Source organism: Sphaeramia orbicularis, chromosome 15 (genome assembly GCF_902148855.1).
Source record: "Sphaeramia orbicularis chromosome 15, fSphaOr1.1, whole genome shotgun sequence".
NCBI lineage: Eukaryota > Metazoa > Chordata > Actinopteri > Kurtiformes > Apogonidae > Sphaeramia > Sphaeramia orbicularis.
In genome coordinates, this window is record NC_043971.1 from 36,883,838 (window position 1) to 36,909,151 (window position 25,314).

At 36.5% G+C, this 25,314-nt stretch overlaps 1 protein-coding gene across 3 annotated transcripts in view; it reads right to left on the reverse strand.

Annotated features, from left to right (window-relative positions):
- The window catches only part of LOC115434793 (endothelial PAS domain-containing protein 1-like), a 79,042-nt gene that overhangs the window by 21,752 nt on the left and 31,976 nt on the right, over nt 1-25,314 (reverse strand). The window contains exons 2-7 of one of the 3 annotated variants that reach the window (XM_030156932.1): nt 12,342-12,534; nt 11,973-11,982; nt 7,491-7,627; nt 6,308-6,395; nt 2,458-2,576; nt 1,480-1,682 (exon numbers count right to left, since the gene is read on the reverse strand). In XM_030156932.1, coding sequence (XP_030012792.1) covers nt 1,480-1,682; nt 2,458-2,576; nt 6,308-6,395; nt 7,491-7,627; nt 11,973-11,982; nt 12,342-12,534 — 750 coding nt within the window. Of the gene's footprint in view, nt 1-1,479; nt 1,683-2,457; nt 2,577-6,307; nt 6,396-7,490; nt 7,631-11,972; nt 11,983-12,339; nt 12,535-25,314 lie in introns of those variants that run through there. The other 2 variants (XM_030156933.1, XM_030156934.1) reach the window with 2 other exon arrangements.

The following is a 25,314-nucleotide window of genomic DNA, read 5'->3' on the forward strand; positions in this document are numbered from 1 at the left end:
ACATGCATAACTCTGTGCATGTTGAATGAGGTGTATCCTGCAGCCATTTACGAAGTAGAGACCGATTTGAAAAATGCCACCATCCACAACTTAGATAAAGCTCTGGTGTCTGTCATACACTTTGATGATGAAAGCCTGACTAACACCAAATGTCTGGGCTGAGCTGTGTCAATAGTCGAGCAAATATTACTGAAAAATGTGATTTTTCAGAATAAAAGTCCTCTACCTGTTTCTGTGTTTTCATTTGGAGGGACAAACTGGATCATGGTTTAATAATAATAATAATGGATTAGATTTATATGGTGCTTTTCTATGAACGCATACTCAAAGCGCACAGTGGATCCATTATTCATTCATTCACACTCTGCCCTGGGACAGACTGACGGAAGCGTGGCTGCCAATCCGCCCCTATGGCCCCTCCGACCACCAGTGTAAGTAGCAGCACTGAAAGGGTGAAGTGTCTCGCCCAAGGACACAACAGCCCATGACTGGAGATTCGAACCGGCAACCCTTTGGTTACTGGATGACCCGCTCTACCATCTGAGCCATGGCTGCCCCCATGGCAGGAAGCTGCACATGCTGGGGGCTGTTGTGGAGAGATCCCACTGAATCAGGTGGAGAACACGTTGAACAGTCCAGATCATCCACATCATGTCACAGAGGACCCTCCAACCCCCCTGAATCAGACTGTATGACACCTTCTGTCAGTGAAGCATTGATCGGAGACTAAACTGAGGATTGACTGAATGTTCTGTAAATAATTCACAGATTTGTTTCATCTCTTTTCTTCAGCCAATCGACATTTCCCATTGGGATCCGTAAAGTTCAACTGTATCTGTATAAACTGTTGTTCTTTGGTGTCAGACCATTTCCTCATGGAGTCTTTTTGACTTTCTGTAATTCAGGTCGACTCTAGGTTCCTTCTATGCTTCTATTTTTCATATTTTCTAAAAGGTGTTTTTAAGATGTTTTAGGACCATTATGAATGCAGTTTAAGACCTTGTGTCTACCTTAGCAAATACAGCACAAATGTTATGAAGGAAAACTGATTTCTGATTTTGTTCTGGTAATCGGGGGGGCAGTGGCCTTTTGCTGTACACTTTTTACAGCAATTTTATCTTTTTCAGGTGATCGAATCTGAGCATTTTCTTGCAGGGTGCAGTATGTTTCAATTAATATTCAACAAGCTTCAACCAAACACCATGTGCACTCATCTTGAAATACTGAAAATATTAGACTGAACTAATGAACTAACCTATTATCTCTAGAAGTCATAGTATCAGGTTTATCCTGATAAATTCTTACCAGTTTATATCAGTGGACACTGGGTCCATGTTGGTTTCATTAATATTTTTGTTAAAGCACGATCAGTCCTTTTTTCTTTATCAACACACACCTGTCTGAAGTTAATGTAACTTTAAATAAAAACATTACAGGGTTTTTAGATGTTTTAGGTACCAGTTTAATCCCTGTTCCTACCTCTCGTCACAGTAGGTGAACTTCATGTCCATGCTGTGTCTGCTCAGGAAGGTCTTACTGTCCAACGGCGTGTCGATGTTGGACGGGTGTGGGATGGGTTCGCACATCAGCACTGCACAGGTGAGCGGGGGCTCTTTGAAGCCGCACAGCACTCGTGGAGGGCAGCTGTTGTACATCTTTAAGTGTCCGGTGCAGTGCAGCACCTGGAGGGAGTGGGACGACGGCAAATGAAACTAACTGTACAGATAAAGCTGGAAGGGGTGGATAAGGACAGATTTCAGAAATAAACCCCATCTCAAAACGGACTGCACACCAACACTTACACAATATATTCAGCACATACATATCCTCGCTTCTGGATGGAAACCTTGTAAGTCCATTTTTGATCTTTTTCTTTTTTTTGTCAGAAAAGGAATCTATGTTGGCCTGATGGTTTTAGAAAAATTTAGGCAAGGCAAGGCAAATTTATTTGTATAGCACCATTCACACATAAGGCAATTCAAAGTGCTTCACAATGGCACAGAAACACATATAATTACACAGGACCATAGCAGAATAAAACATTAAACAAAAGGAAAGTGCAGAAAAGATGCTCCACTCCACCAGGAACCATCGCCCCTGGGTTTCCTGCCTCGTTGTGAGCGCAATTTGCAACTTAAGTTTTACATTTAACCTATGAAAAGTGTTGAAAACTACTTCTGATTAAATCTCTTAACTCCATTCATTTATTTAGAATATAAATCGTTTTTCCAATTTCCTGAAAAATATCCGTTTTGGCCATAAGAGGTTTCCGCCTGACAGCAACAATATTCACTTATTTCACTTATATATAGTTAACAATTCGCAAAATGCTTACAAATTCAACCCGATAAGTGGAAATTGTCTCTTTTGGGGGCTCATGCCTCAACAAACCTGTGTCTTGATCACCCAAACGTGTTAAACCCATAAAATGCCATGGATCTCCCGCCTTCATCTCACCTTCCAGCTGGCTGACTTGAGGTTGACGGTGCGTCCTCTGTTGGTCACTGTGCATTTCATCCTCATGAAAAAATCTCTCTCTGTGCTCAGCTCTTTGCCCTTTTTTCCAAATCCACTTCCTAAAAAACACAGAGGATTCAACAGATTTAAAGACTCCCTTCAGACATGTGGTGAGAAATAATGGAAATCATTTGCGGTGAATTATGTTTTAACATGTTTTTCAGCAAAACGTTATATTGACATATTTTCCTCTAATAACAGTATAAAAATATTTTCTAAAAATGGGAATATTGTTATATTATATATTTATAAACTGCTGTCTCCCTTAAAAGTCCAGTTTCAAGCTTTGCACAAATAACTTCAGATTTCCGTATCACTCTAGGTCATATTTGGATTCTAAATGCTTCTAATATCACAAATCCTACTTTTTTATGAGAACAAAAAAAAACCCTTTGTAGGAAAAACTGCACAGACATTAAGAAAACAGTGAAAGTCCCCACGAACAAATACTGAAACATACTGTTTTCAAGTGGAGGGAGCTTTAATATTTATAGAAAATATCACATTTAATGTTGAGTCTGATACAGAGATTAAAGTTAATGTCCTGACTGTATTAACAACATTATCTGGAACACTTCCACTATATGAATGACCTATTTACCCACTTGATCAAAAATTCTCTTATCACTATCAACTTTGCACAATAGTCCTGTGTTACGTAAAATATTTTGGACCAAACTAAAAGGGACACTTTCCACACAGTAGAGGCTGACAGAGGGACCTCTGGTGAAATATTAAAGGCTGATTTAATAACAGTCTGGAGCAGGAAATAAGCTGGTAACTAATTAATTGATTAATTACTCTATTAGAAACTGGATAACAGTTAAACAACCTAATAAACACCTAAATAAAACAAAAAAAATCAGCATTATTGAACATTAAAATAAAAGTAAATAATTAATAAATGTGAAACTGAGCATTAGACGGATTGTAGAAAAAAAAATGTTATTTTGCCTCAAAGTCAATATTTATAATACGGAGTCTAATACCACCTTATAAGCTTCTACCTGCATCAACTTACTGATAGTTTGCAAAACATCCTATTTATTACCTCTGTCATTAAAAACAGTATTTTTACAGACAATGAAATAACTCTTAAAATATAGTTTTAATTTGATAGGCTTGACAATTCCAAACATATCCGAAAAAATGAAATTTACAGTGTAGTATTTCAACAAATGGCACTTTTTTTAGTCTCTGTAACTAAAAAAACTCAACTGACAATGAAGTTGCATTAATTAATTTTAGATTTAATTTAATTGTAAAACTTGTGAAACACAAAGGCGGAGTGCAAAAACCATTATTAAAAATATCTCTACAAAGACATAACTATCCCACAGACAATACACAGAATAAAAGGACATGGGGTGTGTTACAGTTTCTAATACTTATGAATGTGTTCTATTAGTTCCATGTGGTGTTTTTATAGGAGCGCACACACACACACACACACACACACACACACACACACGTACAGATTTTACAGTGACTCAGTTCTTTGGATATATACATGCTTTAAGAACTGAACTCATACTTTTCTGGAAGAATTCTAATAGAAGCTAAAGATATTACTCCTGTCTTTGTAGTGTGTTATTTTTCTGGTGGGTGTTGTTAAATCTATGTGAAAACAATGTAAATATAAAAGAATTAATAATGTATATATTACAGCTAAAAACAGCATTTTAAAATCTGTTTGATGCACAATAATGAACGCTCCACCTTTATCTCCTTGTGTTCTGTGTTACTGGGAAAATGGTCAAGGTTTAGAGTTAAGTCATGCCTCACACACACACACACACACATACACACACACACCAAGGACGTAAAACTGGGTCAAACTGTTACATCACAAGGTCAGAGTTCACCCCCGGAGCTGCAGCCTCACAGCAGAGTGTCGAAGTGTGTCCTTTGTCGATCTGCACCTCAAACATGTGTCTTTATCTTTGTATAGCAACACTTCAAACGAACAGTCGCACACTTGTGGTCACATGTTCAGTGTGTGTTCATACTGTGAGCATGTGTATGTTTAAAGGGGAAAGTGATTATAAAATACTGTATATTGTTCCACTTGTGTGTTTGTGGCCGCTGCTGATAAGACTTATCAACCACAGCTCCGTCTGTGTGTGTGTGTGTGTGTGTATGTGATTAATTTCTTCACAAACGCCTCTGTTACTTCCTCAGTGATTTAATAGTCAGTTATATGTACACTATAAACATAATTGTATCTATGTTATTATTACCAATAAAAACACGCTGCATATGTGTTGAGCCTTATTCTTATCACTGTGTTTCCTTCGTCACTAGCTCCACACACACTCCTCTATCTCTCTTTAGATTCCTTTCTGGACGCCCTCTGACCCGCTGCCTCGGTGGACCCTTGTTCATGTAATAGATTATGTAACACCCTGCATGTACTCTATGCGTTTGCCATGTTTTTCTTGGATTATTTTTTTTTCCCCTCAAGCAGAAGCAGAGGTGCTGGAGAGGTCGTGACCCTGACCTGTACGCAGACCGTGAAACATGCCGTGGATTGGCGGTATTTACTGTTTTAGGGCGTTCACTGACCTGTTTTCAGAGGGAGGTTTTTAAGGCAGCACATTGGAGGACATGAGATGTTCACTATCTTTAAAGTTTGGTTTGGAACAAGACAAATAACAGCTGCTCATGGTCTCCAGAGGGAAATGTCTAATTATTTTTGTGACTTTGACTCCCCTGTGTTTTCTCTACTGCCACCTGCATGTCAGCATTTAGTTCATTTAGGAATAAAAACGATGTCGTAGCAATTGGAAGATTTCATTCTTCCTTACTATTCTACACATAATATTTTGAGGGAATTGGGGAAGAAATATAAATGCAGTAACACCTAAAAAAGACTGTTTTAGTCCCGATTTATTACATTTAAGCAAATGTAGCATATGCCAAATTAGACAATTACACCACATTTATGTTGTCAACTAGTTGATACTAGATAAAACTCTAGATACTAGATAAAACAAACAAAAAAAAGGATCAGAGTTTTACGTAAAGTATTCTCTTAAATGTTCAAAATATATAACTGTTAACTGTCCAAACCCCCCCCCCCCCAAAAAAAAACTGTCAAAATCTGACACACAGTAAATACAAGTAAGTAAATACAGTGTGTGTGTGCATGTGCATTTATTTATTTATTTGCATTTAGAGAAGATGCAACATTGTTCCTCCGCAAATGTTATGGATGGATGGCGCAGTTCATGGTTCACTGGCCAGTGTGTATGAGTTATTAATGGTCGTTTCATAAATTTGTTGAATTGGTGCTCATTTAAGGACTTTAAAACAGTACAGTTAATTCTTAATAATGAAGATGTCTTTGTGTCTTTAAGAACAAAAGGAGGAATAAATAAAAACAAACAACTTTGGCAGGTGAGTTATAATGAAACTAGTGAAATGGGTAGGTCACACTGAATGTATAAGACATGTTCATTTCATATTTGTATGATCAGATATGACTGGGTCTTAAAGTCAGTATCATTCTTGACCCTAACAGCAGAAAACACACAACATACTGCGACTCTCTGTCCAAACTGTTCCCTTTACATATTTAATAATCTAATGGGAGGATTTCCATTGATATGATTTTATTAAACCCATTACAGTTCCCACTTCAGACAGGTGTTATCTGAGTAATACATGGCATTCCAAATTAAAGCGGTAGAGTGGGTGAGTAAATGAAAACCACTGTAATGAAGTGAAAACAGGATGAGTCAGTGATGGTACATGAGGTGATGCTCTCGGTGCGTAAGTGGTTGCTAACCTGCTGCCTTCAGACTGAGGTTTTCTCGGATTTCCTCATGGTCACATGGATGTGTGAAGTCAAAGATGCTGTGTCCAGTGAGTTCCACCTGAAAAACAAAAACAACAGATCATCATTTGACTCCAACAGCACAGTTTGTAGAGTTAAGGGTTTGCTTTCAGTTTTCATCCGCTTCGTTTTCAGTGTTATGGTGGGGTTGGTATATTTGTTTTCTTAGGTGACTAACAGTAGTGTGAGATAAGAAGAAGAGGAGGGTGAATGGTGAGTAATACCCAGGATTCAACAAATCATTAAGAGTGTGTCACATTCGGGAAACCATCTCAAAACAAACACACACCCTGAAAAAAAAAAAAAACACCTAAAAATGGAGGTAAATCTATAATGTACAAAAAACATTAACCCTTCTAAGTTAGTGCACACTGTGTAAGTATACACACTGCAAAATAATCTTATCCTTTGGCTTCTTTTTATATTTTATTTCTGCAATTATAAGTACATATCATCATCTACATAAAAATAACTACCAAAGTAAAAAAATAAATATTTTTTTTATTTTTTATTTTCTTTTTTTTTTGCCTAGATCATCATATAATCAATTTCGGGTTAATTTTTTTGAGTTTCCTGAAAAATCTGAAAAAATGACATAGGCGTTATTTTAGGAAGGTGACGTTAAACATTATGCTGATGGTCATAATTTCAATCCCTTTCAAATAAAAAACCTGTAAATATCTAAACAAAATTACAAAAACATAGCATATTAACGTCTCAATCATCATCTCATAAGGTCATATCATGGTCATTACTGCAATACAAATTTCCTTAGTCTTCAGGGTTTATTTTGTATTAATTATCACCTAGTCTTGCTGTTTTATGTAATTTCACTCGTGCATAAGTTTATGTTGAAAAATCATCCTATCATCATGTGATTTATGAAACTATCCTCTGTTTATTGAGTGTTTTACATGTTCTCACCATATATAATAGTTTAAAATGATAAATAACCACCTGTTTGGTCATTGAGGACCAAAACTCAGCCTTGAAAGTTGAAAAAATATAATGTTTTGAAATTTATTTTGAGAATTGTTAAACGTTTTCTTCATAACATTTTTGTCCATAAAATATCTGCAGATTACATCCAGTGTGTGATGTTTTCCCTCTCCTGATTATTGTGGCATCTGTGTACCTGTGTGAGCCCCATGAATTTGTTGATATTCTCAGACAGAAAGATCATGTCCCCGTCAGATGTTACCACGGTGATGAAGCCCTCCAGAGACTTCAGGTACAGACTGTCCATCTGTCCATCCTCGTTGCTGCTGCTGCAGCCTGCAGTCACAGAAAACAGATCAAGTTACATTAACTCATAGAGTTTCAGAACTGTATGTGTGTGTGTGTATGTGTGTGTTGGTGCAAACATCAAGCTTGTTTTCGTGTTTGTAGCTTTGGCTTTGAACCAACACAAATTAATGGAGCTTCTTCCTGCGTCTAAAGTAACTCCTGACCCCCAACCGTGACAAATTACACTCAAAAAACTACACAAGTGCATAAAAAAACTGCCCATTTTCAGATCACACATCATACAGTAAAACCAGCATATCTCCAAACATTCACACTCATAGACCCGAAACACGTGCAGTGGGAGTGTGTGTCTGTGCGTGGACGGTGGCTTCACGCTGAACAAAGCCTAGTAGTCGATCGGGGCGGAGGGTGGGAAGTTTGCAATTCCTCCAGTGTGCTTCCCTGAGATAAGAGTTCCCAAGGCTCCCGGCGAGGCCTGGGGCTGGAGTTTGGAGCCAGGCCCAGATAGAGTTCACCCCGGGGGAGAACAGAGCTTTCTCATGAGCCCCGGGGAGCTGGGGGAGACTCTCGGGACCTGGTCCAAGGACCAATGGCACCTTTGGCCTAAATACTTAGCTGTGATTACCCGACATTTGGATTGAGTTGTACTTTTCTTCTCTCTGTTGTTCTTTGGTTGCATAACCACCCTCATTTCAAAATAATGGGGCACAGAACAGAGCATCTGATAGGGACAGCTGCAGCTCCGATAGGTTTTAGATCGTTGTGTTGAAGTGGACAAAACCAAGTCCGGTGACGTTACAGCAGCATCAGAAAAGACCCGACTTGGAATGTGTGATGTTCATGGTGACATTTCTACTTTATCATTCCTCCCTTGTTTGACAGATTTTCCAGTTGACTGTAACATTTTCAAGCAAAGAAACTTGAAAAGACTAACTTCAGGGTGTGTGAAGCCTAACAAAAACATAAGAGGAAACTCTGCTGACGTCACTGACCCTCTGATCTGGGCTACAGTGACCCAAGACTGAAATTTTGTGTTTTCCATCCTGGAATTTCCTGACAGAGAATGAAGAATTGGAGTGAAGGCTATCATAAAACATGTTGTTATTGCACTGTTTTATAATTGAATTAACACTGTTTTATGACTGGAATCAAACAATGTCAACTTGACAATCTTTTAAGAACACACTATTCTTTACTGTTCTGCACATAATTTGCTTCATAATAGAATTTAAAGAGCAAAATTACCACAGATTTGGTAAACTGTAATAAGACGGAAAAGCAATAACAGAAAACTAAAAAGCCAACGTTAAGTTCCGGCGTTACTTCACGTGGATTTGTAGATGTCAGTAAATGTGGACAACATACATGTCATTCCAGTCCAGGTTTTTACACGCATTGTTTAATATTCTTATTATTTTATTGTTGTGTTTTATGTGTTTTTCTTTTATACATAAAACACTTGTAACTTTCCTTTTGGTAAATTAAAATAAGGATGATGTATGTTATATGTACTTCCATTATAGTAGTTGTAATAAACAGAAATAATGATTTAAGTGGAAAAATGTCTTAATTTGTCTCTTTCTGTTTTCTACATATCTTTCGTTTTTCATTATATTTATACATCTAACTGTAAAAACCTATTAAACAATAATACTTTTATATTTGTTTTTTACTGAGGTACCCTGCACACATCCTGGTCTTGGTTCCTTATGTAGATGCAAATGAACTGTTTCCTCAAATATTAGACGATACAGATCCCACCAACAATACACTAATGCTAAAGACTTGTTATAATCTACCGTGTCGGTTCCACAGTCCGCTAAGCTACGTCCTAATCACTCCATCTGACCTTATGTAACAGAGGTGTTCCCTACAACAGTTTGCATAAGTACAGCTGGATGCATACAATGTATTTGTCCTGTGTGTGTTTGTGGGTGTGCATGCCAGTGTGCTTGGCGCCACGGCGGTCGGGTGTTATGGCTAGCGGGGGTGATGCCAGCAGCAGCCGAACGATGGGCAGAGCTTCGCGCTTCCTCTCAGATCTCTCCTTCCATCATGGAGCAATCAGACGGACCTGATAACGCTGTATCTGCTGCTGTATCTCACGGATCTGCCTGAACCCTCCTCCCCTGCTTCCCTACCCTCATTACCTTTACTCCTCCTCCTCCTCCTCCCCATTTGGTTTTCTCTTTTTCATTTGCCGCCTCTTTGAACCCATTCCCCTTTTCCAAATATGTCTTCACAATCTTCACCTTCTGTCCCCAGTCTTCATCCACTGCAGGAATTTTACCCTTTTAACATCACATTTAGAAAATCACTTCAGAGGAGGGTCTGCGGTTTAACTAGGATATTTTTGGAAAAGGCTTGGGTGGCGGTGACGTTTCTAAAGAAGACGTCTCAAAATCTAGGAACATGAAAGTGAACACTCTTAAATGTGATACAGACTAGTTACCGAACAGCTACTTATTGCACATACTCTGGACAGTTTCAGTAAAATTGGGTTTAAGCTGGTATATCACACTAGTTCAATGTCATGGATTCTCTTGAAAAATGAATGTGAAAACTTCTATTAAAATCATGGGACCACACAAAATCCCAAACCTCTTCTCCAAATACTTCTTTTTTATAATTTTGATGAATTTTCTTCTAAAAGGTATTTTCCTCCATTTTTCTTGTTGTTCAGAAAAAATGTGTCCACATGAGAGTCATTTTACAAAATAACTCTGCATGCACTATAACATAAAATGAAAAACTTCTACAACAACATTGTTTGTGTTGGCCTTTAAACTGTGGAAATTGCAGACTTCAGATAAGTTCTGCCATGAAATTTTTTTATATGATATAGGTTTTGCCATAATTAGATTAGATTAGATTAATCTAGACTTTACTGATCCCACAATGGGGAAATTCAGTGATCAAGGCAGCAACAGAATAAAATGCAAGAAAAAGTGTGCATGCAAAAAAACAAGATAAAATAAAGAACAACAACAGTAATAAAAACTACACAAACTATTTACATGTTTACAACAGCATGGAATAATAATAATGATTCCAGTGCATGTCCATCTTCAATGTATCTATGCTAATTTCAGTCTACTGCATGCAATAACATCACTGGTACCACACCTGTATGAGCTATATTTGATGTTTCAAGTGCAGGTTCATGACACAATGCAACAATAGACATGTATCTGTTGTGGTGTAATGTCATTGTTTTCTAATTTGTAGTTTTAGGGACTTACAACACCATTTATGTGCGAACGAGAGGCTCAATATATAAACAATGTTGATTTTGCAAAATATCCATTAGTGTGGATGGAACACATATTTCATCACCATCCTATGTAGGTGTGTGTGTGTCCTATCTTATTACTGGATTTGCTTGAAATAAGTTCTAAATATCCAGCAGACCCTAATGATACTTTATGACATATAATTCTCACTGAAATCAAAGTGGGATATTTTTAACCCAACTAAAGGCAGAGGATTTAGATTCCTCATAGTATTAATGCAGTCCTCATATTTAGAGGTTGAAAGCTGAAAAATACACTTTTTCTGATATTTTTTTCCCAGGGGTTATTACAATTAAAATCTATTATAGTAAAATCTGTTTAAATATCTATTTCTTGTATTTTCTGCTGTTTTTAATATTACTTTCAGTGGTTTTGTTTCATAGATAGGTATTTGTACAAACTGTGAGGATGTATGAGTTGGATTTATGAGTTCTTTTCTAACTTTTTTTTAATTGCATTTTATGTATTTGCTGCCCCAGGTCATGTCCTCTCAACCAGTTCAGTATTTACTGTTCTACTTAGTGTTGTGAGGTGAGAAGTGTCTGATTAATGAGACTCTACAAATCACATGAACAAGAGCGTAGCGGTTATAGTTGTTTAAGGAAACACTGTTTGTTAAACAATGCAGACCTGGCGTTACATCAACAAACTTTACAGAACAAAATAAAAATGGGCTTTTGGCAGTAAAGATTGACAGATAAAATTATGCTCTCATAAAAAGTACTTTCCTGGTGGCAGTTCAATTTTGCAAAAGCAAGTTGAGCAGCCAGAAACTGAGTCCCACAGGGTGTAAATAACATTAAGAATCATGACGGGATGGCAATCTTGATGGTAATAAAAAAGGCTGATGTGAGTCATATTAATGTTAATAATGGACAAAATAACGTTCACTCAAGACTATTGTAGTAAATAAAGAAAAGATCTGACTGTTGAACCAATTTTAGAATATCCAGTTTTGTAAAAGATCAGTCTTATTAGTTTCCTTTTTAAAAACTAAACTACATTACACTGCATAAACAGTTTTGTTGAATTAAATCAGTATTTTCTTCTTCTTTATCGTTTGATTTGACCACTCATGTTGCTACAGTTCTTCAATTTTCTGTTCTCTGATCTCATTTCGAGACACAGACAGCGGCAGGAATTTCAGAACAATAGCGCTGTTTCTTTATCAAGCTTCCTCAGCGTCTAATTTTAAAAAAGACAAGAGGAAGGAGGAGAAGTGTAAAGAAAGGGGCCGACAAATACCTCCCTGTTTCTCTGGACATTAGTCACACATACCAACACACACACACAATAAACTTTCTGGAAGCAGCCTTTGCTACTTGCATATTTTCCTTTCTGTAAAAAAAAATAAATGCACCGAACAGCAGCGGAGAGCATGTGTGTGTATATAGTATGTACAGCTGTATGAACACTGTGTGTGTGTGTGTGTGTGACGTGTACATGCCTGTGGAGAGCAGCTTGCGTGTTCGCAGGAAGCTGATAGCCAGCCTCATGATGGAGGCCTTGTCCAGGTGAGCGCTGACACTGTGGGGTAAAGGCAGTTGGTGAGCCAGCTCATAGAAAACCTCCGTCTCTTTGCTTCGCCTGCAGCGAGCTGCATCCCGAGACTTCTCCTTACGACGCTCTGAGCTGCTCCTGCACAGAAAAACACACCGGACCACAGTTATACCTTCAATATATCTAGTGACAGTGAAATAAAGCCGAGTCATGGGAGGAAAATTTCACATTTTACTGAAGAGTAATAGTCCTCATAGAGAGAGTGCTCCTTGTTCCCTGGTTCATTAGTTATAAGTCGATACTTCACTGACTTGTTGCATTACTGTATTAATAGATGCTTCATGAATGCCATCAGTGTCTTGTGTCTTTTACAGTGCAATGTTTGTAAAATGCTGCTGGCGACGACAGAAAACACTGTATCATCAATCTTCATGTGATTCGATGCCGACCAGCTGTTGTGAATTTACAGTTTAGTTTCACTATGATTCATTTACAAGTAGACACACAATAAAAGTCTTACAGTAAACACAATGGGGTGTTTTGTCTCTAAATTCACTCTGTGGCCTTAAATTCTCTATCTCTCTAACTCTTACTGTCTCTAATAGTGAAATGCCGTCAAAAAAATTTAATGTTAATATTTTAAGAGGGGGAGAAGCAACATCTTTATATCACAGAGTTCAGGTTTTGGTGTTTGTTTGCTCAGTTTATTCACTGTTGATGTGGACTACACAAGGCCTGGCTTACTGAAGAAAATGACATTTTTACTTTGAAAACAGAGCTGCATGGATACGTGTTTGGAATCCAGCCACAGAACAGAAAAGGAAGGTGTGAGGGAAATGGGCTTTAATAGCACAACAGAACAATGTAATGTTTTAAAGAGGTGGTTTATGCACATTATAAAATTGCAGAAGATGTTTAAATATCACCAGATGGGTACTGTGTGTCTTATTTGTTTGTTTGTCTGTTGGTTTGTTTGTTATGTTTTGTTTTTGATTGATGTTTTTGTTCACTTTATTTAATTATTTATTTGATTATTTATTCATTGTTGCCTGCAAGGATGTATGCATTCATTTATTTATTTGTTTGCTTATTTATTGTCAATATAGGTGTGTTGGTATGTGTGAGTATGAGTATGTGAAAATGACAAGTGGGGTTAACAATTTTACAAAACATCCAAGGGAAGTGATTTTTCATAAAGCCTTATGCTAACAGGACACTAAAGGATAGATGGTCATGTAGAGAAGGGGTGGGATTAAAATAAGTTAAACTTCCTTTGCGAATATGTGAATGAAGTCATAGTTTGTTTTCTTGTATATGTATAACATACGTTTTCATATTTTCTTGAAATCTGTTCTATTTCTAGGCACTAAAGTAGGAATATTTTGTTTTGTTCCACATTTGAAATAAACTGAAACAAAAATGAGATAAAATCCCTTTTAAAAAAATCCCCTAATTCTTAGGCAAAGTTTCCTACAACATGCACAGCAGCAGGAAGATTTATCACCGTTTCGGCTGTTGCCATGTTTTATTATTATGAGGCTAACCCTGACTGTGAAGTGACTAAAAACCCATTAGTCTTTCATCAACATCACCAATAAGGACATGTTAAGAGGGTGACAGGCAGTTGTAAGACTCAGAACGGGCCTCCTAAAGGCTGCACAGGTCCCGTGAGGAGGATTAAAGTGTTTCCCACACTGAAAGGGCAGCTGTAAAGTGAGCAGACATGTATCAGCAGGAGCTGTGTCAGTGTCTGTGAAATATTTTTTTTAAACATAATTCAGGATTTACAGGCTATGAAAGTGTGTTGAAAACCAAAATGGCATGTTGAAAACTTCCTCCGAAAGGCTTTAAAACAGATCTGTCTGAAGCTGATGATGACAGGACCTTAAAAAACTACTTGAGACATGGTGTAAAGGGTTTTTATGAAGCGTATCATGTATGAATATCATGATGACAAAGAAATAATACAACTCAAAAGAAACACAGACAGACAAAAAAAAGGCACCATTCAAAGATAAATAATCCACTGCCAAAATAATAAAAAATATCATTATATCTTCTTAAAACATCACTAAAAGGTAATTTTAGACTGACACATATTCAGGTGCACAGAGATTTTTATTATTATTTTTTGAAGGCCATCTGCTATGAACTTAAGGGTCAGATAATTATTCAAATTAAAATTAAATCACTAATTCTATGTTTTCAGTCCTAAAAGACCTAAACTGCAGCTGGTAACAAAAATAATCTACCAATCTAAAAGGTTTAATAACTTACCACTGATGCTATCATTACATGTTAACAATTCAGGTAAAATGCAGTTTCTTGGCTTTTCGGGGGCGTCAGACGCATCTATTTGGAGGCTCCGTAGTTAACATGAAAACACTGACATCTTCTACAACATTGATTCACCAGTAAAACCCATGGAGTTGGATCAGTGACAGTGGATGCAGATGACTCTTTTCTTGTTCAGTTAATGATGAATTTTGCTGAAAAAGTCACATTGATCTGATAACCTTTGAATTTACTCAGTCTCTTTATGAAAATCTACATGAAAAAATTCCAGATTTTCACTGAAAAATTAAAAATGCAGGTGACAATATTATAATAAATGATGATAAATTGCTTAGGAAAGGTTAAATAAGAAGTAAGGGTTAAAGGAATTGAGACGCTTAAGACCCAAAAACATGCAATGATGATGACTATGATGATGATGATGGATGTTGTTGTTATTTTAAAGCGGTTTTCTAGATCAAAAATATCAAGAGATGCACGAACGAAACAAATCTTAGTAGTTTTTACCTCTGCCAGGAGGTATTGTGATCACTTTGCTTTGTGTGTTTGCGTGCGTGTTTGTTTATTTTTTAGCAAGATAACTCAAAAAGTTATGGATGGATTTTCATGAAATTTTCAGGAAATGTTGATACTGGCACAAGGAAGAAATGATTGGGGGGGGCGGGGGGCAGATCTGTCCTGGCAGAGGTCTGCACTCTCCAAGTGCTTTTCTTGTTTCAATTGATTTGAGTCGATTAATCGCTTACTTTTTAGTCCAAATCTAGGTCCTTGTTGAGCCTTAAACATGTGATTTAAGTGAAGATGAATGTGAAGAGATTCAGTAAGCTTTGTAATATATAAATAAACTCATTCAACACCTTTTCCTGCAACAAAGTCACAGAAAAAATTATCAGACCTTAAAAAGTCATCAAAAACAATGGTTATGCAATCAAGTACTAACTCCTCTGTGTATCATGTGACTAAAACAGACAGAAAAAAAAACACTGAATTTCTAAAAGCACTGTTTTTGGGAGTACAATGCCATAGTTATTGATGTAAGAACTTATGTGATTTTGGTTATTATCAAGCAAACCATGGAAAATGGTTAGATATCAGCTCTGAAATTCAACTCTTATGAGCTATTTGTGTTGTTATCATCATATTTGTCTAAACAAATGTACCTTTAGTTGTACCAGGCATTAAAATGAGCAAGAAATTGAAGAAAACAAAGGGTGGTCTAATAATTTTTTCCATGACTATATTAACCCAAAATCTTCAGAGTTAAAGTTCAGACCTTTAGTGGTGAAGGTACAGTGTAGCGCACAAGTCCATCTGAATGGGGGCTGGTGTACCAACACTTTAGTCACACAGTCCAACAATATAATTCACCACTGCCAACATTAACAACACTCTAACTACCACACTATTAAACTATTGTGGTTTGTTTTTGGACATCATGGACCGAGACTGAGGGAGGGTCCTGACCTAGAACAACAGTCTGCAGACGCCTTCCACCTGCCTCTTTACTTCTGTTCATTCTCTACTCAGTGAGACCTTTTTCAACTGCCCACTCGCCAGAGCAAACTATTTCCAATCAGAGAATTTAACTGGGAGACACTTGAATAAATATATCCTAATTAGAAACAGGTAAAACTGAAATACAGACATTCAACACATGTCATATCTGCTCAAGGAAAACTCCACAAAAGAAAACAGTTCAATCTAGAATGAGGGAATTTCCTTGTTTTTTTTTTTTGTTTTTTTGTTTTTTTTAAGAAATCTGAATAATCATGGCATGCTGCTTTTGTAAATATTTGAAGCATTAGGAAAAATGTGAAAGGTTCTACATTTTACTCATCTAAAAAGGTTAAAGTTAAGCCGTACCTAAAAACAACCAAAATAACATTCTTATTTTGATTGCTATGATGTTACCAAGCTTACCAAATTCATTGTAACTTTCTAAGATATTTTGGTAGAAGCAAAAAAAAAGCAAAAAACAAAAGACCAGTTTCACATCAGCAACACCAGTGCCAGTTATATTTATGGAGTCAATTTTACTAAAATAACACATTTTTTAAAAATCCAATTTCTCATGCACAGACACACTGATATAATCAATTAATTAATCAATCAATCAATCAATGTTTTACAAAATTATTGCAACAATTAAAATCAACAATTCATTTACAAGATACATTTTGTAACAGGGCACCCCAGAAGCAGTCCTCAGCTTATAAATGGGGGCCCTTAAACATGTGCTAAGAGACACAATTTACATTATAATCTGTAATAGATTCAAATGTTCTAAGTAACTACAAACATATGATTAATTTCCTTTTCCTGAGCTCTATTATACTCAGGATATTCCAATATTCTCAGGTAATTTAATAGTCAGATGTGGGGCTTTATCCACATAAATAGCGTTTACATGATTTGTATATCAGCCATGCCTGGTTTTGGGTCAGGCGTATTTTTGAAGTAGCTCTGTTTGTTTATGTTTCCTTTTTTTGTTTTGGTTCATTAGGCCATGTGGGGTTATGATAATGTATAATTAACCCTTTAGCCCCTGATGTGTCTGTGATGAATGTTCTGAATGTATGATTTATTTTAAATATTTATCAAAATAAATTCAACCATTTGTTCAATAGCAAAAATTTCAAAACATGCTGATAGAATAGATCTTGTTCTTTCCATAGACATCTGAGCATGCTCAGTGCACCCCCCACCACCTGTGGAATAGAGGGTAAAACACAGAGCAGTGCGTGAGACGGACCTGTTAAAAAAAAAAAAACAATTTGGGCTTTTTTTTTTTTTAACTGTTTTCTTTGTCGTTTTTTGTTTTTACTGTTGTGTGCAGTGTTGTCATGATTTATTTATTTTTTGCTATGTTTTTACAGAGTTTTGACTGTGTTACTGATTTTTGGAGTTTAACCAGATGCCAAAAAAACAGCTGGACTGATTTAGAAAAAAAGAACCACTAAACAAAAACTACTGGGCCCAAATTCAAATACTTGTTGTTCAGTATGTTCCAGTTCACAGTTCATGTTCAGCATCCTAAATCTTTAATTGATGCACATTCTGAGTGCCTTATTTAGTAAAAACCTGTCAAACTTAAATTCCTCTCTTTGTCTTTTTCTGTTATTTACCCTGCTTTGACACTCAGATCAGATCTGACAAGCACATACTCACGGCAACTTTTATGACACTTCTACAGCCAAAAATTCTAAGCAGCTCATTTTATTGAGATAATGTCTCAGGGGTTAAAGTGTTAACCCTTTTAGCGACATAACTAAGTGACACAGACCATAGCTCCAGGTAGAGTTGCCAAATCCACCTCCCACCAATAAATGACGGACATGTGCCCCTTCAATCCAAACACCATTTCAAGGCATGTTTCTGTTCAAAGTGAAGAAGACAATCCAGTTTGAAAGGCATGGTCCCAAGCTGGTTTAGTAAGTAATAAGTAAAGTGTATTTAGTTTTAGTGTTTTCATAGATAAGGACAGATTTGGCGAATGCTTCTTGGCTAAAGAGCTACTAAAAATTATAAGCATTTTACTTTCTACTAATTTTAAAGTTCATATTTTCAAGGATAAGATGACAAAAAACCCAAAAAGACAATGAAAACTTCCATGTAATTATGATCTTTTTGAAATCTTGGTATCAAAATTGAATATTTTCTGAAAATATGCTAATAATAATAATAACTCCTGCACCTAAAGGTTTAATAGAAGAAAACAAGTAGAGGCACAATCTACTTCAATGAAACAGATAAAATGCAATATGAAACATATAGCATCCACCAAATAGGAAGATATTTCCTAAATGACATGACACGTGCTAAAAGTTTAACATAAATCCTCAAGCCTTAACAAAAAGTGCATTTTACTGCTGAACTTAATCCATTTGACTGTGTTTGGCTCTTATTTATTTTACAGACAAACTCAGATCCCCTGAGGAGACACATGAAGATCAAAGGTTAGGTTTAGGTATGCTGTAGTTCAGGCTGAAAAAATTAGTGTCAGCCCAGCCTTGTCTAAATGTGACGGGAGCTCGACTGTGCGTGTGCGAACATAACTGAGGGTCAGCGGGTGCATCAGGAGGCTCGGTGCCCGACTGAAGCGCTGTGACTCCCATTGTTGAATATCCTGAAATGGTCTACTGGGACCTGCAGCAACAATGGCCCCAGACAATCAAAGAGTGGCACCAGACACACAGTCAGTCATGTCTGTGTGTGTTTGTGGGGACATTCATTGATCTCACTGAGCACCTTCATTTAATCCTAATCTAGTCTTGATTTAAAATCAATTATTTCAACTTGCAAGGACCGCCTACAATATCCACACAGAGATGCTTTGACAGTAAAACGCAACTGAATTAATTCTCAACATTAGTTAGCTGCTCCAGTTGACTTGACTTAGGCTGAATGGATGTAGCTGGTGGCTGGTAGACTACAGTAATGAGCGTTTGGGTGATTTTCAGTCGGGTTAATGAGTTTAAAACGTTGGTGAGATGAGCGGTGACACACATTCAATGGTAAGATAATGCTGCTTTATGCTCTGCCTTTGCAGTTAATAGGGTCAAAAGGAAAGAATTTTGATTTTGCAATCATGTTATTTTTACACAAAGAGCACTGACAGTGATGAAGTAAAAGCAGGCATCAGTGAAAACAGACAAGTTAATGGACGGTGATTAATCATTCCAGGGATCGACCTGTTTTTTCATGCTCTTAAGCTCTTCGCATGCGACAAACCCATGTCTCTGCAAGTGTGTGAAAAGTATCTGCAAGTATGTTGGCGTACATACTGTACTCGCATGACACCCTTTGTTTGTCAGTGCGTTTGCTTTGCGACACTATCGTGGATCGACGGACCAATCAGTGGATTTTACCGATTACTCTGGGTCAATACGGTGTTTCACAACAACTGGACTTGGAAGAACTTTGCTCAGATAGTGGTCAATGTGTGAAATTAGCCTTTTGAACTAGCATTTTATACTCTGACGTCATCAACCAAATCCGATACACACGTTGTTTGATTTTTCAATATGTACAAAGTACTTCATCACTGAATACATATAGCAAAACTATTGTGTTTTCATTACTTATGATACGCTAAGGGTCAGTTTCAGGATGGGGTAAATAGGTTTCTTTTCTAATGTTATGAAACTGCTTTGAGGGGAAAAAAGCCAATTACTGAAACATGAAATGAAAGTAGCAGGAGTAAGGCTTTCTTTCACGTCGACATCACAAGAGCGGTAAAGACACCTCTATGTCGCACTGCACAGAATCTGATCAGTGACTGGTAATCACTCATTTCACCACCCTACCTCGGAAAACACCTTTGACTGGCCAAAATCAGGGCATCACTGGACAGATTTTCTGCAGCCTGACAGAACAGGCAAGGGGTAGATGCAGAAGAAAGAGCTGAAAGAGATAATTTGAAGATACTGGTGTATATTTTTGTGTTATTAAGTGTATAAAAACGCACATAAGATGAAGAGATTTATACCGTAATGTACATTGAAATGTCCTTTTTTTGTTAAAATTGACATTGAAAAAGAGTTTAGAAACTGGTGTCAAAGCCAAAGTGACATTATGAATACTGCTGCAGAACATTTTTGAGTAATAACCAAACCCACTTGTCGCCAGGGTGTGACTTGTACATAATAAAAAAATAATAGGAGTGTTTGGCAGTCATTGTAATGGTAGACGACAAAGAAAATACACATTTCATAGTTTCATGAGAGCTGAAAATATATCAATTCTAAAGAGCACTATATAGGGTGTCCCAAAAAACTTGACATCATTTGACATGTCCATATCGGAATGACTACACGGTCAGGAGAAATAATACTTAATAGGATTGATTTTGGACATAAAATGTTTTATTCTACAAATTTCAAACAAAAAATTCTGGGGGATGGTAATTTTATAATGTTCCAAAGTTATTACAAATGTTCAATGTGTGCACCACTTGCGACACGGCACACATCAAGTGGGTAGTAGAGTTCCTTTCCGACACAAACAGCCTTTCCTGTTGGCGGTTGTTTATGAAATTTTCTAACAAATTCACGTTGCGCATTCACATTTGACTGAATTTGGGCGTACTTCAATACACAGAACGCCTTTTCTGTTGCAGTAAACGGCACGTCGATTCCTGAAAGCAGAAAAATAAAATGATTGCACTTTTTTTGATCAAAAAGAGCAAACAAATTTTAAACAAATTATTAGGTGATGAAATTATGTCAAATTTTTTGGGACACCCTGTATATTGAGCTAACACGGGTCACTGAGTTTTTCCGTCGAATGACCAGTCTTGAGTGTTGATAAAGCTATCTTGACGTCGCAGCATCTCCATACATGCATGTCCAGACTGAACATCAATGATTTCGCAACAGGGTCACTGAATTAAATCCGTCCCTGTCTGTTCAACCCTGCTGTGACTCATCCTTGTTCATTCCTCAGTTTGTGTCCGTTTTGTCATTTTGTGACGCATTTTGTGACGACCGTCAAAAAGTATAAATAAACTTCACTCCATCATTTACATTCGGAGCGGCAACTGGCTGCACACCAGTCTGACTGCAGAGGGTACTGAGTTCAGGCAGTCAAACCATGTGGAAAATCACAATCTGAGTTCAGCCAATTACATGCAGTCAACTCATCCCAATAAAAGTTGGACGTTTATCAAACATCCAGAATGAAAAAAAAGGAAACACTTGAAAGGCTTTTGTGGGATTTATTTTTTAGTCGTGTTTTTTTTAGCCGGGACTGATTTCCTTTTGCAGCCAACAGTCGAGAGCAGAGGATAAAACAAATTCAGGCTGATGATGAGGGATGAAATGCTGCTTGAGGTCGGTAAAGTATCTCATTAACATCACTGACAAAAGGCACTTTGATCAGACATGGTATCAAGCAGTAATTATATTCAGTAAATAGGTAATTAAAACTTGTAACATGATATAAACGTTACACAAAAGGACCATCATGAACTAATAACATGTAAACTGTGATGTCTTTAATTTACTTCCATGATAAGAAAAATTTAAATGTAAGACCAATGACATTGTGGAAAAAGTCCCCAAAAAATGGTCATTATTGTTGTTATATTTAAGGTCAGCTTGTAACATTTAAACATTACCTTCATTTCTATGATAACAAAACTGAAAATGGATTACATATACAGGGGTTGGACAAAATAATGGAAACACCTTCACCTCAAGATGATAATGCCCCAATCCATACAGCTAGAATTGTTAAAGAATGGCATGAGGAACATTCTAATGAAGTTGAGCATCTCGTATGGCCGGCACAGTCCCCAGACCTCAACATTATTGAGCATTTATGGTCAGTTTTAGAGATTCAAGTAAGACGTCGATTTCCACTGCCATCGTCTCTAAAAGTGTTGGAGGGTATTCTAACTGAAGAATGGCTTAAAATTCCTTTGGAAACAATTCACAAGTTGTATGAATCAATACCTCGGAGAATTGAGGCTGTAATTGCCGCAAAAGGCGGACCTACACCATATTAAATTATATTTTGTTGATTTTTTAAGGTGTTTCCATTATTTTGTCCAACCCCTGTATAGTATCATGCAAAAGTCTACGTTAGGTTTGCTGGTTTAGTCACGTTCAAATGTCCACACATATGCATTTCTCAGTTTCTGTATTAAGATCCAATCTGGATCTGGAGGCAAAGGTATCTGGGAAAAACAGCCACTTTAAATCAAAGCAGTTGAATTTAGTGCAACCCTTTAAACTTAACATGTGTTCAACCATTTTATTCAGACAATATGGAATTTATTAAGTTTTATACCAGGTTTTATTCAACACGTCAGATGTTTCTGTTTGTGCAGCTTCATGTCAAAGGGTCAGGGGTCAAACTAAAGAGTGACTTTAACCTTTACAACCCTGTTAGTTCAGGTTTTTTGTGTCTTTTAAGGCAGTGCAAGAATTTCATGTATTTTCTTGTGGTATCTGGAAAAAAACAAAAAACAATGAGAAATAAATATGTATGTTCATTTCAACCTGCAAAAACAACAAAGCTAAAAGTGTTCTGAGATGTTTGTACAGTTCAGTATATGATAAGGAATAAAGCAACTGTATCTTTAATTGGTAATTTGTCTGTAAGATTAATTTAAGAGGCAATGATTGAATTATTACATGTTAATCATTTTCCTAAATTATTACAGCTTTCAACCTGAAATAAAACCAAAGCAAGGAGAATACATTAGCTAAAAGAAAAGAAAGAGTTCAATGAATAAACACCATCTTACACTGTAGTTTATCTGCTCAATACTGTTTTATGACTCATCAAATTTTTACACATTTCTACTCCTGTTTTACTTAAAACTGACTATGACCAAAACAAAAATCAACCAGCTACCAATGTCACTTTTCACACATGAAACCGAACAAACCTATTCAGATCATTTCAATATAAATAGCAATACTACAAGAGAATCCATTATAATGTGAAAATACATACAAAATGAGCACCCTTTCTGTATTATTATAAATTTATGGCATATTATAGTATCTCTAGGGCTGGGACAATACTTTTTTGTGTGTTTTAACAAAATAGTAAGTATAAGAATAAGAAAAAGAAGACAAAGAAGAAACTACACATACAGTAAAAATGTTTACTTTCATTTTTCAATTTAATTTTTATGTTATCAAAGTTTCATAATTGCTAAACCTAATTAGTTGAAGTTGAAGTCTGTTAACACATCACCAAACCATCTCTACCTTTCCTTAGTAAATTGTCACCATTTATTGTGATATTGTGTTCTGCATTTAGCATTTTTCATAGAAAACTAAGCATTTTCCTACATTTGGTTAACTGATCATGTAGAGGCTCATACAAGTAGAGTAAATTCAAAAGGTTTTATATCAAAACAAAGAAAACTGAAGAAAACATGACGTTCAGCCAAACAAATCATGAACCAACATAAAAACAAGAATCTACACTGTCATTGGTCAAACTACATGGGTTTTACTGGTGAATCAATGTTGCAAAAGATGATGGTGTTTCCATGGTAACTACGGAGCCTCTAATTGTCTGAATGGGTCATGTCTGATGTCAAAGAAAAGCTGAGAAACTGTATTTTATCTGACTTATTTATATGTATTGATAGGATTAGTGGTTCAAAAGTTATTAAACATTTTAGATCAGTGGATGCTTTTAGTCACTGGCAACTGTTTAGGTCTTTGAGGCGATGGTTAGATTTATTTTCCCCACTTTCACCATCCAGAGGGTGATTTTTCTACTCAGTCACTGTCTTTTAAAAACTATAAAATCCATCAGTGCTGTAAATATTTGCTGCTGCTTAGATTTGTAAACAAATTCCACAACATCCATTCATAAATCATTTCCACAGTCCATTAGGTGCTTTGTGTTTCTCCTATACACAAATTAGAGGTAGACCAATATATGGGCCCAGTATTTAGATTTTGTTTATCGGCCATTGGTCTTAATTTTTTTTTTTGAAAGCCAATATCTGATCAGTAGTAAAAATGTTATGAGATATTTGATCAGGCACCTGTGTGGGCAGCACTTGAAATTCAATAAATATTAAAAGAGTACTATGTGTATGTGTATTAATAATTTCATTTTTATTGCTGCATAAAAATCCTAATTATCTGAGTATTTCAATTGTATTTTCCGTTCAATGTGATTAAAAAAAAAAAAAAAAAAAAAACTGGCATCAAATATCCGCCTCAAAAACTGGCTGTAGATATCGGCCACCAGCAGACCAAGTTTTTAAAATCCGCATCAGCCTTAGAAAAACCCATACAGTGCTCTACAATTTCTTAGAAAATATCTGTTTCAGACATTAAATGTGCAAAATCTTACATACTTTAATAAGATGAATCGGAAAACAAATTACAAAAGTGGTGGTTAGCTCATGTTTTCAGTATATATGATGGTGTGTTATTACACATATATGTTGGTTTATGTACATTTATACAATGGATTTATAAATGTTCCACTACAAAGAACCAGAAAAGTGACTGTATTGTAATGTGCAGACACTGTTTTGAGGTGGATGCGCTAACTCTGAGACAAACAGTCCTTTTGAATAAAACCCATTCTCTCATTAATTCTCAGAATTTCGCATTTTGGCCTAAGACTGTATCTTAGAAACTACAACCAACTACAACTTTTGATTTAATTTTTCTTTATTAGTGACTCAAATTTGGTAAAGTTTAACTACTTTTATTCTGGAAGCATTTTACTTGTAGACCAGTGATATCAGTCAACCTCTAATGCATATACAGGCTAGACATCTGCTAAATCATCTGCAGCCAATTACAGATGTAACCAATAAACACCATGCCTGTCACAACACTGTCTCATGATGATTTACGAAGGTCACAGACTCTCCAACAGCCAGTGTTGGCTCTTGTGGCCTCTCAGCTGCTGCTGGCACCAACCCTCCATGGAATTATCCGGTGCCCTTCGGCTATGAAATGAACATGTGAAGACAAACAGATGAGCCTGAGGTCAAACGTACCACAAACCAACTTTCTGTCACTTCAGACTCAAACACCGCCCGCTGACCAAAGACTCGACGCACGATAAGGTCACGCTCAAAAGCTGTGAGTAATGATAACACGCTGAGCAGAAAAAGACAACAAACCAGTG